Source organism: Thunnus albacares, chromosome 18, assembly GCF_914725855.1.
Source record: "Thunnus albacares chromosome 18, fThuAlb1.1, whole genome shotgun sequence".
NCBI lineage: Eukaryota > Metazoa > Chordata > Actinopteri > Scombriformes > Scombridae > Thunnus > Thunnus albacares.
This window is the reverse complement of record NC_058123.1, coordinates 1,822,501-1,840,899: the sequence shown is the minus strand read 5'-3', so window position 1 is coordinate 1,840,899 and position 18,399 is coordinate 1,822,501. Positions and strand designations below refer to the sequence as shown.

Here is an 18,399-nt window from a genome sequence, read left to right as displayed (position 1 = left end):
TGTTTTACACAGTTTCCTCCTTTTCTATCACAGCAGGAAGCAGCGCTGCAGGAGTGACAGTCTGATCAATAATTCAGATTGAAGAATCAGAAGAAATGACCTCACAGGGATCAGATTGAACAGGTAAGAAGCAGAACAGTGTTTGTTTCATCACATTGTGTTTGTTGTTGTTGTTTTGTAGGAATAAGACAACCTGACTCTGTCTCTCTGTGGTTGACTGTTACTGCTGTTAATCAATAATCAATCCCTCAGTGCTGCTGCTGAGGACACTTGTTTAGATTATTTTGTGACTTTTCCTTAAAGAACTGGTTCACATTATTTCAAGTTTTTATTAAAACAGTACTAACGCGTCCACATGTGCATTAAAGCAGTTATTGGTCGCTGTAATAATTCCTGCGGTTCATATGGACCGTGAAGAGATCTCTTTCTAACATGACTGTACTGGGAGTGGTGGAGGACGAAGGTCACAGTCCTCCTTCTGTGTAGAATAACTTCAACTGATACTAATTAATGAGGCTTCAACAGCATTGAGGTGAAGTTGCTCACACACGTCCAGCTGCATGTATGATGAGACCTGATTCTCACACACAGCCTCTCTAACATGAACACAACTAAGTTCAAATGCAGCTTTCAACCAACAGCAGCAACAGTGTGACATTGGTTTGTATGAGACTCTGTGCTGACAGTGTAGTTATATTTATGTCTTAATGATGCCCTTTATGCTCTGTCAATGTTTCACCAACATAACTTCATATAGTGCCGCCAAGATGTGATTTACAATCTTACAATCATATTATAAAAGTCTTGATAAGTCTTTCCTGGTATCTGTCCAAGTGAAATAATATTGTGAATTTATTCTTCGAGCATATACACAACCAAGCAGACCAACACGTATCGACTCTACAGTAAGTCTTTATCAGAGTCTGCTTGGTTTAACCAGTATGGCTGTATTTGAATCTACTACTGGAGCCATTACAAGGATTTCTGTTTTAGTTGAGTTCAACTGAAGAAAATTCTTAGACATCCAGTTTCTCACATCTACACTCCTGTAAAGAACTCAGCATACTGAGGTCAGTGGGCTGAATTGAGACATACAGCTGAGTGTCATCAGCATAACAGTGAAAGGAAATATCATGTCTACCAATAACGTGATAGTAGCACATAAAAAGAGAATAAGATTGGTCCCAAAATTGACCCCTGAGGTACCCCATACTTGACTGTAGAAAATGAAGACATTTTACATAATAATAAAGCTTTACATAATGCTTTGCATTAGAACGACTGATAAACACACAATAACAAACAAAATAAAATCAATTAATGTAAAATTAAATTAGATTATAAAAAGATCAATTTAAATACAAACATAAAGACATAGACAGAGCACACTAAGAGCCTGAAAATAGTGCCCACTTTTTATTTATTGAATTGAGTCTTGACTGTGAATGGAGATTCTATTCTAGATGTAATCGTGACACTGAAGAGACACTCAAAGATTCACATGTTGTTATCCTTGAAGTTAAGTATCCTTGAAGCTGGTTTGGTATCTTGGTGATTCACCAGCCACCACAGTATGAGGAGAGGTGCAGTTGAGGGTGTGATGATCTCAATCCAGCAGCAAACTGCAATCCTGGTACCAACAATGAGTGTGTCTCGTGCCGTCCAACACTCACCTGCTCAGAGCAGGTTGAAAGCTCAGCGCTCGTATGTTCTGTCATATTTGAACACATTATAGTGAAGGCTCACATGTATAAACCTCTCTGAAATCACACAAACTGTTTTTTTCATGTTTTGCTTGTTTTTAAACTTTCCAGACAGTTGTTTTCTGGATACATTGTGGTGAGTCTGAATACAGATTAATGAGTGATTCTTACCAGCATCTCTCATCCACAACAGCTGCATCCTGTACTGATGGCATTTACTTTACCCTGGTGATTGTCTGTAAAGCCCATTGATTGTATATAAATATGGACGAAGCATCTCATCATCACCGCTGTGCAAAAGTGAAACCAAAATATTTCCTCTCTGGGAGCGGCCATCTTGCATTTGTGATGTCATTTGGAGCCAGAGTCTGTGCAGTAGAGTCAGGTGGTGGGAACCTGCAGGACACGCCCCCTCAGCCATCCTGCAGCCTGACAGAGTTTTGAAAGCGGCTGTCACAGCTGTCAATTATAATGTCACACCCCCTTTTTATATCGTCAAATCACTAATTAAAAACAAAAAATTAACACTTGAACAAACATCAGTGTCATAAGAATGACCTAAAATGACAGAAACCATCTCTAGGAAAAAATTTATTTGACATGTACTTTGACTTTTTAGTTTGGCTCATGTCCCATATGCTAACATGGAGGGGGCAGGACATATGACCTTTACTGCAGCCAGCCACCTGACTCTGTCTCTCTGTGGTTCACTGTTACTGCTGTTAATCAATAATCAATCCCTCAGTGCTCCTGCTGAGGACACTTGTTTAGATTATTTTGTGACTTTTCCTCGTTCACATTATTTCAAGTTTTTATTAAAACAGTACTAACGCGTCCATATGTGCATTAAAGCAGTTACTGGTCGCTGTAATCATTCCTGCGGTTCATATGGACCATGAAGAGATCTCTTTCTATCATGACTGTACTGGGAGTGATGGAGGACGAAGGTCACAGTCCTCCTTCTGTGTAGAATAACTTCAACTGTTACTAATTAATGAGGCTTCAACAGCATTGAGGTGAAGCTGCTCACACATGTTCAGCTGCATGTTTGATGAGACCTGATTCTCACACATAGCCTCTCTAACTTGAACACAACTAAGTTCAAATGCAGCTTTCAACCAACAGCAGCAACAGTGTGACATTGGTCTGTATGAGACTCTGTGCTGTCAGTGTAGTTATATTTATGTCTTAATGATGCCCTTTATGCTCTGTCAATGTTTCACCAACATGACATCATATGGTGCTGCCAAGATGTGATTTACAATCTTACAATCATATTATAAAAGTCTTGATAGTGTAACTGAAATGCTGAAGTTTTATTGGCTACATTACAAATTGTATGCGTGAATTAGTTTAGCAAGAAAATCAAATAAAAAATGATAACGCAACAGACGCAGCAGCCTCTAACAAAAATTTAATGAACTCAATCTATCCCTAAATTCCAACCAACATTATCACTGAAATAAATTGAAATATTAATATTGTTAGTTTACAATGGAAGCAGGAAGCGCTGCATAGTTCTGATGGCTCATATGACAGGTGCTCTTTACTGAGGCAGGTGAAAGTAAGAAAAACAAGATCCAAGAAGTCTTTCCTGGTATCTGTCCTTCAGTGATGTAGACAAGCATGGAAAAAAAAGAGGCACTCCGTCTTCAGTGAAATAATATTGTGAATTTATTCTTCGAGCATATACACAACCAAGCAGACCAACATGTATCGACTCTACAGTAAGTCTTTATCAGAGTCTGCTTGGTTTAACCAGTATGGCTGAATTTGAATCTACTACTGGAGCCATTACAAGGATTTCTGTTTTAGTTGAGTTCAATTGAAGAAAATTCTTAGACATCCAGTTTCTCACATCTACACTCCTGTAAAGAACTCAGCATACTGAGCTCAGTGGGCTGAATTGAGACATACAGCTGAGTGTCATCAGCATAACAGTGAAAGGAAATACCATGTCTACCAATAACGTGATAGTAGCACATAAAAAGAGAATAAGATTGGTCCCAAAATTGACCCCTGAGGTACATAATAATAAAGCTTTACATAATGCTTTGCATTAGAACGACTGATAAATACACAATAACAAACAAAATAAAATCAATTAATATAAAATTAAATTAGATTATAAAAAGATCAATTTAAATACAAACATAAAGACATAGACAGAGCACACTAAGAGCCTGAAAATAGTGCCCACTTTTTATTTATTGAATTGAGTCTTGACTGTGAATGGAGATTCTATTCTGGATGTAATCGTGACACTGAAGAGACACTCAAAGATTCACATGTTGTTATCCTTGAAGTTAAGTATCCTTGAAGCTGGTTTGGTATCTTGGTGATTCACCAGCCACCACAGTATGAGGAGAGGTGCAGTTGAGGGTGTGATGATCTCAATCCAGCAGCAAACTGCAATCCTGGTACCAACAATGAGTGTGTCTCGTGCCGTCCAACACTCACCTGCTCAGAGCAGGTCGAAAGCTCAGCGCTCGTATGTTCTGTTATATTTGAACACATTATAGTGAAGGCTCACATGTATAAACCTCTCTGAAATCACACAAACTGCTTTTTTCATGTTTTGCTTGTTTTTAAACTTTCCAGATAGTTGTTTTCTGGATACATTGTGGCGAGTCTGAATACAGATTAATGAGTGATTCTTACCAGCATCTCTCATCCACAACAGCTGCATCCTGTACTGACAGCCTTTACTTTACCCTGGTGATTGTCTGTAAAGCCCATTGATTGTATATAAATACGGACGAAGCATCTCATCATCACCGCTGTGCAAAAGTGAAACCAAAATATTTCCTCTCTGGGAGCGGCCATCTTGCATTTGTGATGTCATTTGGAGCCAGAGTCTGTGCAGTAGAGTCAGGTGGTGGGAACCTGCAGGACACGCCCCCTCAGCCATCCTGCAGCCTGACAGAGTTTTGAGAGCGGCTGTCACAGCTGTCAATCATAATGTCACACCCCCTTTTTATATCGTCAAATCACTAATTAAAAACAAAAAATTAACACTTGAACAAACATCAGTGTAATAAGAATGACCTAAAATGACAGAAGCCATCTTTAGGAAAAAATTTATTTGACATGTACTTTGACTTTTTAGTTTGGATCATGTCCCATCCGCTAACATGGAGGGGGCAGGACATATGACCTTTACTGCAGCCAGCCACCAGGGGGCGGTGCAGATATTTTGGCTTCACTTTTGGGGAGCTGTCATGATGTCCATATTTACTGCAATAGGGCTCTACAGTGCGAGTATTTCACTCGCATTTTCCCCTAAAACTAGATATATGCAAACCGTAAAAAAAATCTATGAGCACAGTGTGCAAGTAAAGATTACAACCTACCATAATGTTTTTCCCCCCGCTGTTAATTGTCTGAAAACTAGTATTAAGTAGTCAGATAATGTACAATGTTTTAACAGTACAGTAGTTTCACAGAAAAGAAATGCCGCCAAGTATAAATATCACAACACTGATAACTGTAGCCTCAGTTTGTGCCTCTCACAGATAGCGTTAGCAAGCCTGATAAGAGACGGTAGAGAGACAATGTCATGCTAATAAACGAAAGATGCATTTCTTTTCTGTGGCAGTTAACACACCACAAGTTATTATGCTGTGTTATATTCAGAGCTTTACAAGATATTCAGGGCTGACGACGGTACCATGATGAATAGCTGAGCTGTGGCTACATATTAACACACACATACACACACCAGACAGCGTCTTGGTGCTGAGCTGCTAACGTTTGCTCAGCTATAACACAGATACCACACATACAAAGGGCCATGAATGTACTTCTAGTGACTGTCATATCTCCAGCAGACTCTCTGTGTTTCCAGCGCTGACAGAGTCTGACAGCAGCTGCTCATGGCTGGTTATTTTAGTTGCATTTCTTCTTCAATGTCACCCACAACTGCTGTCCATCTGACCGTCACCAGTATGTTCAGCACCTCCATAAGGAGGCAGAGGGTAGTGGCACTCTGGTAGTGGTGAGCCAAAGTAGCTGAATCTATTCAACTGCAGCTCTAGTTTAAAACACACTATGTGGACTGTTACTAATGAATTAACTTCTTGACTGTGGTCCAACACAAGAAGGTAAATGATAGTTCAGTTCCTGTTCTCTCATTGATACTCAGATTACAGATCTTGCATGAGGCTGCCATAAGTGTATTTAAATTTGAGTCTGTTTGACAAAGACCTGAGCGCACACACACACACACAAACAGCACAGCAGAAACAGCAGCAGGTGGTAGCTGACAATGGGCTGAAGACAGTAAGACAAACTAAGGATTTAGTGTGAAAGATAAACTGCAGAGAAGTTGACCCATTAATAAACTCTGTGTTACTTGAACATTTTTCACTGTGCTACTAAATTTTTTATTTAGGAGCACACAAACTCCTTGGGAAAGACATTAGAGCCCTGTGTATATACACTAACGGTAAAGCCATCTGAAGGTGGCAGGAATCTGTTCTATCTTCAGTCTCTATTGGAATGATGTGGTGCATTGTAAAGGCACAATTACACACACCAGATCTGCTGGTAAACTCATATCTGAAACTTTTTACATCCAAGACAACAACCAGTTTCCTCTGATGAAAACTCTTTGCAGGATTCCCAAACAGTCAGTGCATCATGGTGGGGATGAAGTGGTGAATATGATTGCCCACAATAATGTATTCTTTCTGATCCCACCCTTTATCCAAGTGCAGCACCAGTGCACCTGGCACACTTGTCCATGAAAATACCAAAAGTGTGCTGGGCATAAGGGTTGTGCATCAGGCCAGCGGTCCATCAAAATTGAGATTCAGGCAAACTTACTGACGGTGTGAAAACTGGAAATGCAGTAGCAGATGGAAGGTGAAAGGAGAAAAATCCTCATACCAGAGAATGCTGCAGGGGTTCCAGCTGGTGTCTGATAGTTTTGTGGTGGATCGACACAAGTTTTTCTGAAGTCTTTGTGGCCCCCTCATTCATGCTTGCAAGCTGTTGTGTGATGTGTTTCCTAATTAGTAGAGGAACATTTTCTGTAACTATTGCTCAGAGTCAGTTCTGATCAAAGTAAATAAACTACTACAAAAAGTAAGGAAATTTGTGTTTTGGTAGATTATTATTTCCCTTTGAAATGGTGCCACATTTGTAAGGAACATGCATTTGTGGGATGAGCAACAGAGCTGAGTATGTGGGTTGCACCCCTGAAAAATTTGCCAAATCTTCTCTGCCAAGGCCAAACAGCTTATTCTGCCATTGACTCTTGTTTGGTGTTTGGTGGATTGGATGATTGAAGTTTGAAGAAACAAGACATATTGGCAAATTAACAGTTTATTCATTTAACAAACAGATGCCTCAGTAGCGTGTGGAAGAACCATACACAGCCACAACAGCCTGGCACCTCCTCTTCTTGCTGGTCACCAGCCTGGTCACACTCTGCTGTGGGATGGCATCCCATTCTTCAACCAGCATTTGTCACAAGTCAGCCAACGTGATTGTGTTGGTCACTCTGGCATGAACAGCACACCCAAGCTGATCCCACAAGTGTTCAATGGGGTTGAGGTCAGGACTGCTGGCAGGGCGTTCCATCCTCTCCACTCCCAAATTCTGGAGGTAGTCTCTGATAAACTCCGCTCTGTGGGGGCAAGCGTTGTCATCTTGGAGGAGAGAGTTCGGTCCCAGACTGTGGAGATATGGGATTGCCACTGATTGCAGAATCTCATCTTGATATCTCTCTGCATTGAGATTGCCTCCAATGATGACAAGCCTCATTTTTCCAGTTAGGGAGATGCTGCCCCACACCATCACACTGCCTCCGCCAAATGATGTTACTCTATCGGTGCAGCCATCAGCATAGCATTCTCTGCATCTTCTCCACACTTTGACCCTATGATCCAACTGCTGTAGGCAGAATCTGGACTCAATGCTGAACATAACGTTCCTCCACATGTTCAGGTTCCAGTGCACGTGTTGCCGACACCAGCGCAAACGGGCCTGACAGTGAAGGGCAGTCATGGCAGGCCTCCTGGCAGCCATATGAGACCAGAGATTGGCTGCGTGCAGTCTGTTCTGGATTGTCTGGGCAGAGAGCCATCGGCCATATCATCCTGCAAACCTTGACTGCAAATCTTTAGAAGACAGCTTATGGTACCTAAGTGCTGACAGGGTGAGGAAACGGTTTTCTTGGGTTGTCGTCTTCTTGGGACGCCCACTTCACGGCCTGTCTCTGACATCCCCCGTTATATGGAACTTGAAGACTTTGGAGATGGTACAAGGGCTCACTCCAAATAATGCCGCAACTTGGTTTTGCGGAACACCGATTTGAAGTTGCCCTATCGCACAGGTCCTATCCAGATCAGTCAAACGTGGTATGCCAATTCTTGGAGCAGATACCTATTGACCACCGTAGCAGGGCCCATGCTTACAGGTGCTGCTGATCAGGTGTCTGATCGGCACCTGGGGGTACCAGAAGCTCAAAACAAGAGTCAATAGCAACAGCAAAATAAGCTGTTTGGCATTAGCAGAGAAGATTTGGCAAATTTTTCATGGGCACAACCCACATACTCAGTTCTGCTATAATTTCCTCATTGACAGCATACCTTTATTGTATTGATCTATACTTCTCTCCAGAAGTAAAGATGAACTTAAATGAAAACAGCCAAGTAGGCTTTGATATTTCTTTGTAATTTGAGTCAAGCAAAAGCATGACCATTTTGGAAGATTTTTTTGTCAGTGAAAAAAGTCCACCAACCACAGAAGACTCTAAAATATCATACAGTACATCTATTTCCTGTGTTGCTTTGTCCTAAAATGACACATCCCTAGAGCATGTCTTTTTACAGCAGGCAGGTTGGACCTTTTCCCAATGCTACATAACCTTTTAAAGAACTGACAATCCCAGGAATGTTGCAGATTTCATGACTGAAAAAGCTGATGACTACAGAGAAAATGTCCTGTCAACCTGTTTAAAAGGAGCACTAGCCTGAGATCCAGTTATTTATTTATCTATTTAAAATAATCTCTTCAAGGCTACTCAGTAGAAAGGCTTTACACTTTACACTGTTCTGGCTATTTTATATTATTCTACACAGATAAACCAGCTTCTATGAGCCATCACATGGTTACAAACAAAGCTCCATCTTAACCTCCAGAACAGGTTTATGTACATAAAAGAAGGGTGGACGACAAAGAAGGATGCAAAGATTCTGGATGATATCTACACAGTAGGGGTGTGCCTGAATACAAATATGTTATTCAACAAAACACAAATTGTGTTTTTTTATGAATATTTGTTTCATACAAATATTTTAAAAATTATTTGTTTTTGGGTCTGTTTTTACCAATGTGCAGGTTGGTTACATTCGGTCAGTTCGTATCACTCCTGGAGTTGGGGGTGTTCCCCAGAGATAAAGCTGAGCTACTGACACAAGCAAAGTGCTCCCAAGGGACTCTCCATAACCTGTTGTTCCCCTTCTCCTTACCACAAAGTTAGGCTGTAAAAAATAGGCAAAAAATGAAAAGTGCAAAGCAAGAGTCACCTTTGAAGTTCATCCCTACACATTACATGGTGTGCTGTCTCTGTGTTATGGGTGTATAAATAGGTAGAGGTCTGCCTGGAATGAGGCAGTGAGTAAAGTTTTAGCTCAGTAATCAGCACAGTCGTCTATGATCTGGGAGACTCCAATTCGAGACCTGGTGTGGGGACCTCCTTCATAAGGTAGTTTATTCATGTACACTTATTGTAACACTTTAATTTTCTAAAATTAAAAGCATAATTAAAAAAAACAGGATTTTTAAGCCTCTTTCCACTTTTATTCGAATACAAATACAAATAATTTTGCTGCCTCAACAAATACAGATACATATACAAATACTGGGCTGAAAAAAGAACCAATCAAGATGTGCACCTTATATTCCTGTTTACGTTTAGCAGTCTGAATTCACAAAGGAAAGAAGCAAAGTTTGCAGAACTTATTCACACGTGTATCCATGAAACCAGCTACATGGAACAGGACGTTCTTCACAACATTACAGACATCAGGAAACACAAACTTTGACAAGAGTGAATATAAACTTTTATTTGTGTTGGATTGACTGGATGAGAGCTGCTTCAACTAGACTTCAGTGCCAATGAGAAATTGCCTATTGATGTGACAAAGTCCACCTCAGTGGATGTGCTGCTGACAAACCTCATCAAGGGCACCCTGCTGCCCTCTGCTCGCCTCTGGATAACCACACGACCTGCAGCAGCCAATCAGATCCCTTCTGATTGTGTTGACATGGTGACAGAGGTCAGAGGGTTCACTGACCCACAGAAGGAGAGGTACTTCAGGAAGAGATTCAGAGATGAGGAGCAGGCCAGCAGAATCATCTCCCACATCAAGACATCAGGAAGCCTCCACATCATGTGCCACATGCCAGTCTTCTGCTGGATCACTGCTACAGTTCTGGAGGATGTGTTGAAAAGCAGAGAGGGAAGAGAGCTGCCCAAGACCCTAACTGGGATGTACACAGAATTCCTGATGATTCATATCAAACACATGAAAGATAAGTATGGCAGAGAAAGAAGCATTCAGTACATTAAGACACTTACAAAAATGGCTTTTAAACAGCTGGAAAAAGGCAGCCTGACCCTCTGTGAGGAAGACCTAAAAGATGGCAGCAGTAAGTCTAATGAAGTCTGTGTGTTCCCGAGTGTTCTCACAGATCTTTGAAGAGGAGCATCATATGGAGAAGGACAGGAACAAGGTATTTAGCTTTGTCCATCAGAGCATAGTGGAGTTTCTGGCAGCTCTGTATGTGGTCCTCTCACCCATCAATACCAACATTTCGCTTCCTCCTGGGCCTTTCCCTGCAGACCAACCAGACTTATAGAAGTCAGCTAACAGTAAATTATGTGAAGAAGAAGATCAGGGAGAATCCATCTCCAGACAGACGCATCAATTTGTTTTACTGTCCCAATGGACGGAGTGATTGTTCTCTAGTGGAGGAGATCCAACTGTATCTGAGATCAGGAAAAATAAACTGACATATAAACTGTCTCCTGCTCAATGGTCAGCTCTGGTCTCCATCTTACTGTTATCAGAAAAAGATGTGGACATGTTTGAGCTGAAGAAATACTCGGAGAAGGAGGCTCCAGAGGAAGCTCTACTGAAGCTGCTGCAAGTTGAAGCTTCAAATAAAGTTCTGTAATTGATTGACTGATTGATCGTATTTATTGACTGGGACAGTGTACAGTTTTTAACATAAAATATGCACTGCACTGGAGTCAGCTCAAAGCTGATTTACATCTCAATCAACAACAAACAGTACAAAGCTAAAAACACACAGAACACACCATACAAAATACAAAATACAAAATATAAAGCTACACACCACAGCACATCACATACACCTAGAATGTCAATTAGAAATGAATAAGCTAAACTTGTCAAATTAAAAGCAAGACTACCTGTGTTAATGAGAAGACCATAGATGGAGTTTAGACTCAGTGGTCACACAGCTGATTGGTCTTTAGTAGATTTTTTAATTTGGCCTTGAATGTATTGATTGAACTGCAGTTCTTCATATAATCAGGTAGGACGTTCCACTGAGTTGTGGCCCAAATGCAGTGTGATGAAATGGTCTGGTACAGTCTTGCATAGAGGATATTCTGGAGGATCTAATAGAACTTACTGAGCGAGTGAACACAAAGTCACATAGTGGAGGAGGACAAACCATTTAACATTTTATAAACTAGGCACAAATTTGAAAATAATCTAAAATTCTCAAAGCTCAGTAAATTGTATTTCTCCAGAACCCTACAGTGATGGAAATGCATTGGCTTTTTGTCCAGAGTTTTTAGAGTTTGTTTGTAAAAGGACTCAAGAGGTTTTATGGCTGTTTCTCCAGCCTGCCCCCAACATGTGATGCAATAAGACATCTGGGAAAGAATCATAGCTGCATAAATATCTTGGCTGCATCCAAAGAGAGACAATTTCTAATATGTCTAAAATTTAAGTTGTACTTTATGGTTTTAACTGTTTTTTAACAAGTTTTTTGAAGTTCAAATTTGGATCCAGTGTCACACCAAGATATTTAAAATCAGTAACTATGTCGATTTTTTCATCTTTGATGAGAATATCAGCGTGAGGAGGTTGTACCATAGTCTTTGAGAAAAACATACCCTTTGTCTTGTTTACATTTAGACTCAGACATGATTGATCAAGCCAATGTGTGATCCTTTCCAATGCAATTGTTAGCTTAGCAGTAGCTAACTCAGCTATTTTTGCATGTGCGTACACAACGGTGTCATCTGCATACATTTGTAGTTCTACATTTGTAGCATTTTTGTTTTATCCTAGTATTTTAAACCCTTGTTGTATTTTAGTGCTTGTATATGCCAGCAGGGTCTACATGTCCTGTACATATGATAGAACTGACAATAAAGTTGACTTGACTTGAAGTATGCACCCAGGGCTGCACGGTTAATCAAAATGGTATTGATATCACAATATGGATAAGACCAATATCCAAATTGCAGCAGCTTCAGTTTTTTGTTAAAGGTTAAATATGACAGTATATCTTTAGAAATGAGATATTGTGGAGCTACAGAGATGCCTGGTCTACAAATCATAAGACATAAAAGAACACGATGGTTTGGACTCCTGCAAAAATCACATCATCCTCATTTTACTATTTTTTTCCAGTTGAAATTAAAATGATGATGCAAAGATGATCGCTCCCACTAAAATTGCAAATATTATTGTAATTGCAAAATAATCGTAAAATGATTTATTTTTTTACCGTGTTGTGCAGCCCTAACCTCTGATGAGTTTGATGTCTCTACGTCTACACTGAGATGTCTCATTCTTACAACACTGTTTTAGTGTAAAAGGACTCACAGTGATTCCAGGTAGTTTTCATAGAGACCTCTGTCCACAGAGAAACACCTGAACAAGAGAGAAACAGCCAACTCTATGATTTTAAGATTTAATTTTATTTACATGAAGGAGCTGAATCATTGCAGCTGATCACACCATGAAACAATCAATTATGAGATAATTATTGATTGATTAGTCTTTTAAGTAGCCCGCTGAACTGCTGGTGGATTTCCATCATTTCAGTTAGAAGGTTATTAGTTTTTAAGCAGACAGCTGTATTGTTTTTTTCAACTCTTTATTGGATCGATCTTACAACATGAGACGTTAAGACAAAAACAGAAAACATTTAGGCATCATAATGAAACAAGGATAACATAACAGACATGACTCCGCTCTCTGGACAAAATACATTCAACATGTTAACATGAAGCAGACAGCTGCATCTGGACTGCACCTGCATTGCTGTCACTTCAACTGCGGGAAGTCACATTATTGTATTGTATTGATGATCCATCAACAACTTTTATGTTTCATGTTTTATATTGTTGCAGATGTGTTTCTCTGTGCTGAAGTCAGTCTGAAGTTGGTTATCTGACTCCTTCAACCAATCAGAGGGAGTTTTTAGGGAGTGTCAATAACTGACTTGTCATCATACAACAGGTAGGAAATTATTAATGAAAATAGTCTAATGTTTTATTTCTATTTGTTGTTAATATTATTATTAATTCCTGCAACAGGCTATCCATAGGATCAGACTCAATGTGGATTGGTCTTTAAGCTGAATGCCTGAAATTTTTGTCAGTTGACTTAAAATTAATGTTTAATGATACATATACAAAAGCAAAAAACAAGTGTGAAATTTGATCATAATTTCTTACTGTTAACCAGCACTCATTACCTTTCCCAAACTTAAATAACTTCTTGATAGAATTTAAATTGTATATGGATTCTTTAAAGTAAAGCAAACCTAGCTCCCAAAAATTGTTTGACTGTAAAAAGCAATTATCAAACATGACAAAGAGTAAAGTTTATATAGACAACAAATTAGTTGCATCATGCTGACGTCATTATATGAACAATTCATGGCAGGACTTGATACATAATCAAGATAAAACACATTATCAGTGTCTGAAATAATCACAAAAACAGTCATACAAAAATAGAAATACATAGAAATATGATAAAAATATTAACATTTACAACAACAAATATATAAAAATATATATTTGTTGTATAATATAGATTACTTACAAGACAGATACAGAGAGACTGTAGAAAATAATATCATAAACCACCATCAACAACAACAAAGTGATGCTTGAGTTTTGACTTCAGACTGTTTTCTTCTCCACAGACGTTGGAAGTAGATGAAGTTGTTCCTGAAATCCTGCACAGCAGAGACCAGAATCTCCTGATCCCAGCTGTGTGTCCGTAGAGATCAATAGGACCATGGATCCACCTCCTCTTTCCCAGCTGTGTGTCCATGAAGAGTCCATGGATAAACCTAAACATTTTAACACTGGAAGGTATCAACTTCAACCTGAATGTCTGATTAAGAATTTTATTATCTGTATTAAAACACTAACATTAAATATGTTTTTAATCACTATTTTATCCAGGAAGAATGTTATTCTGTTGTGAATTCATCAGTATTGTGTTTGTATCAGGATCCAGCAGCAGAGACCAGAATCTCCTGACCCTAGCTGTGCGTCCATAGACCCTGATAGGACCATGGATCCACCTCCTCTTTCCAAAACACATGGAGAGTAAGTCAACATAATGTCACTGTATTGTTTTAGGCTTTTGAACATTTGCTGATGAGGGGAAGCTGAAGCAGCAGACAGTATCAGGAGACCAGAAGCACTGCAGATTCTGTGCTCACAGAAGGAGCATGAGGAGAACATGTCTCCATGTCTCTGATGGAGGTCACTGAGGGGGAGTTAAAAACAAGGAGTTGATGAGATACACTCTGAGATGCTGAAGTTTCTGGACATTGTGGGGCTGTCTTGGCTGACAGAGAAGGGGGTCCAGAGGATATGATCTAAATATTGAGGTATCACACTGCTCAGTCTCTCTGGAAAGTTTATTCTGGATGCTGGAAAGGTGGCGGATCGTTCAAACTCAGACTGAGGTGAAGTGATGGGGATTCTGTCCTGGTCCTGGATTTGGGGATGCTGGAAGTCAGTCAGAGTTGGGGGTGCTGAGAGAAAGTTTATATAATGACGTCATATTAAATGCTGCACAACATTCATGACTTTTGTATTAATCTGAATGGCCAGAGACATTTTACACCAGTTTTAGAATATTTTACACACAACAGACAACAAACTTAAATACCAACATGCTGTATGTCAAAGCAGCGTAGCAGCATATTCAGCTATGGACAGTTCACACACAGGATGCAGGTTTATTCCTAATCAGAAGATGATTTATTGTTGATGGAGCCACAGCCAAGTTATACGGTACAGGTAACAATACAACAAGGCACACACACACACACACACAGACACACACACACACACACACACACACACACAGACACACACACACACACACACACACACACACACACAGCAACCAAAAACATTAACAAGTACCTCTGAACAGGCTGTAGGCAGTGCTTCACAAACAGGCTTTCATTGATAACTACACTCTAAAACACAACTCTACACTACAGAGACGTCCTCTTGCTCTCATTTGAAGCATGTTGCACTACCAGATCTGTGACAGAAACAAGAAATAATGTAACTTACTAAATGATATAATCAATTCATTCATACGCCCTGTAACTGGAGAGACAGGAAATCATCCAGTAGCACCATCACACCAAGTTTAAAACAATGAACATACAAAGCATCTGAAATTTACAGCGAACGAGTCATAATATAAATATTGTAACCCAGACCAAAGTGAGCCTGCATGGTGGCAGGAAACATAATAAAAACACATCTATTATTGATCACTAATATTCATACTTCACACCAAGCTACATCACGTCCTCTGCGTTTGTGCATCAGAAAATCAATCAATCAATCAATCAATTTTTATTTATATAGCACCATATCACAACAAAAGTCATCTCAAGACACTTTTCACATAGAGCAGGTCAAGACTGCACTCTTTAATTTACAGAGACCAAACAATTCCCCCATGAGCAAGCACTTGGCGACAGCGGTAAGGAAAAACTCCCCTTTAACGGGTAGAAACCTCAAGCAGAACCCGGCTCTTGGTGGGCGGCCATCTGCTTTGACCGGTTGGGTTGAGAGAGAGAAAGAGAGAGGGAAGGGGGAGGAGGGGGACAGGAGAGCAACAATCATAACAATAACAATAAGTATAAGCATCAACAGCCAGGGAAGGAAGCCATCAGGACTGTGAAGGACTGCGAAGGCTCAGCCCGGGACTCAGGGTTTCCTGTGAGATGAGAAAGCACAAGAAAAACTCCGGGGAAGAAGCAAAGTTAGTGACATGCATTAATGGTACATGAATGCATACAGATGGAGAGGAGGAGGAGGAGAAAGGAGCTCAGTTCATCATGGGAAGTCCTCCAGCAGTCTAGGCCAATAGCAGCATAATTAAGGGCTGATCCAAGGCGAGCCTGGTCGGCCCTAACTATAAGCTTTATCAAAAAGGAAAGTTTTAAGCCTACTCTTAAACATAGAGAGGGTGTCTGCACCCCGGACTGAATCTGGAAGATGGTTCCACAGGAGAGGAGCCTGATAGCTGAAGGCTCTGCCTCCCATTCTACTTTTAAAGACTGTAGGAACCACCAGTAAGCTGCATACTGGGAGCGCAGTGTTCTAGTGGGGTAATACGGTATTATGAGCTCTTTAAGATATGATGGTGCCTGACCATTAAGAGCTTTGTAAGTTAGGAGAAGGATTTTAAATTCTATTCTAGATTTTACAGGAAGCCAATGTAGCGAAGCTAAAATGGGAGAAATGTGGTCTCTTTTTCTAGTTTTAGTCAGAACACGTGCAGCTGCATTCTGGACCAGCTGGAGAGTCTTTAGAGACTTGTTAGGGCAGCCTGATAATAAGGAATTGCAATAATCCAGCCTGGAAGTAACAAATGCCTGGACTAGTTTTTCTGCATCTTTTTGGGACAGGATGTGCCTGATTTTTACAATATTACATAAGTGAAAAAAGGCAGTCCTTGAGATTTGATTTATGTGGGAGTTAAAGGACATATCCTGATCAAAGATAACTCCCAGATTCCTTACAGTGGAGCTGGAGGCCAGGGTAATGCCATCCAGAGTAGCTATGTCATTAGGGCCCCAGCATGAAGGTGCCAGGGGCCCAACGGTTATTCTTTAAGGATAGGCTCTTTTTTTTAATTTAACCTCATTAAGATGACATTTTTATGCCACACAGATTATTTCAGCCATTACCTCAGGGCTAAGAAACGCAAAAAATTAAGTTCTTATAACTTAGGCTATTTATTTTTTAAAGGTATAATGTGTGAGAATATGTCAGAATTTTAGTTTTAAACATTCTGAAATTAACTAAATTCATTCACAGTCTTGACGTAATGTCAAAGACCTATATGTATTGTGTTACACAGATATCTACTGAAGTTAGCATGCTAACCAGCTAGCTCCAGCCCTGTCTGGCCTGTACGATCTCGTAATACCACTTTGTACCTCAGGGGTGATAGTGAGTCACTGTAGCGTCCAGTCTGCCCTCAGTCCAACATGAGAGAAAGAAGAAGTAGCTGCCCTGAGCCCTAGCAGTAATGGTGGATCCAGGCTGAATGATGTTGAGATTGTCACTGTAGGACTGTTTAAAGTATGTGTGGTAATATGGTAGTAATATGTGGTCAGTTTATCCAAATAGCACCTGTTTGGAAAGTTGCACCTACATTGTCAGAGCAGCCAGCTGCTGCTGCAGACACTGGCCAGATGAGACATCAGCTGGTCACATCAGCTGATCCGATGAACTGCACTGAGTTGCACCATGAGACATTTGGCATCGTAGCACATCATTGTAAGCTGGGTCGATACTTAAATGTCATATCAATAAATGAGGTCTCTACTGGATGATTGTGTTGTAAAATGGCAGCAATTAATGAAAAAATGATGCTGTTTGGTAGAAAAAGTTGTTTTACTATCAGTGAGTTCTCTGACATTTTATGACTGACACCTATCCTAGGAGCATGTGTGTAACTATTCAGTTGTTACTCAGAGTTATGTTGTAATTTATCTCCGTGGAGGAAGGGGAAGGGATGTGAAATGTTGCCCCCTGTTTGTGTAGATCAGCTGGACAATTCTTCCATCTACAAGGAGGAATAGATGAGACTGAAACTGACAACACTTTGAATCTAATCTTTTTCAGGTTTAAACTGTCTTTCATTTGTCTTTTGTTGTTTCAGGATCCATCAGGAGAGACCAGACTCTCCTGCCCCCAGCTATGTGTCCATGAGGAGTGACTGGTCCATGACTCCACCTATAAGTTTTAACACTGGAAGGTATCAACTTAAACCTGAAAGAAAGTTATTATCTATATTAAAACTTTTGATAGCAAACATATTCTTCATCACTATTTTGTCCAGGAAGAATGTTATTCTGTTGTGTTTTCATCAGTTGACAGGAACAAGATCAATAAACTGATCAGCTTCATGTTTTATCTTGGACCTTCAAAGTGCTCTGTGAAACTAGGCCTGGGATGGCTTGTGTCCATGAAATGAGAAAATTAAAACTTTGATGTAGAGTTAAACCAAATACATCTTTGGAAAGGTCTCAACCTGGAGAGTAAAGGCCTTTACACATACACAGCGACGCAAATAAACAACATGAAAATATGAAATAATCACCTGTGAATCACCTGCATTTGCATCAAAAC

General features: G+C 40.0%; 1 protein-coding gene and 1 long non-coding RNA gene across 3 annotated transcripts in view; one reads left to right on the top strand and one right to left on the bottom strand.

The window, feature by feature from the left end:
- Positions 1-13,936: 13,936 nt before the first annotated feature.
- The window catches only part of LOC122968190, a 40,499-nt gene continuing 36,036 nt past the window's right edge, over positions 13,937-18,399 (bottom strand). Inside the window, exons 2-3 of the long non-coding RNA XR_006398767.1 lie at positions 14,304-15,283; positions 13,937-14,021 (exon numbers count right to left, since the gene is read on the bottom strand). This is a non-coding gene — a long non-coding RNA (uncharacterized LOC122968190). The remainder of the gene's footprint in view (positions 14,022-14,303; positions 15,284-18,399) is intronic.
- LOC122968126 overlaps positions 14,005-18,399 on the top strand; it is a 200,984-nt gene continuing 196,589 nt past the window's right edge. For both annotated transcript variants that reach the window (XM_044333118.1, XM_044333119.1), the window contains exons 1-2: positions 14,005-14,088; positions 14,230-14,328. In XM_044333118.1, the coding sequence (XP_044189053.1) occupies positions 14,012-14,088; positions 14,230-14,328 (176 nt within the window). In that variant the 5' untranslated portion in view covers positions 14,005-14,011. The remainder of the gene's footprint in view (positions 14,089-14,229; positions 14,329-18,399) is intronic.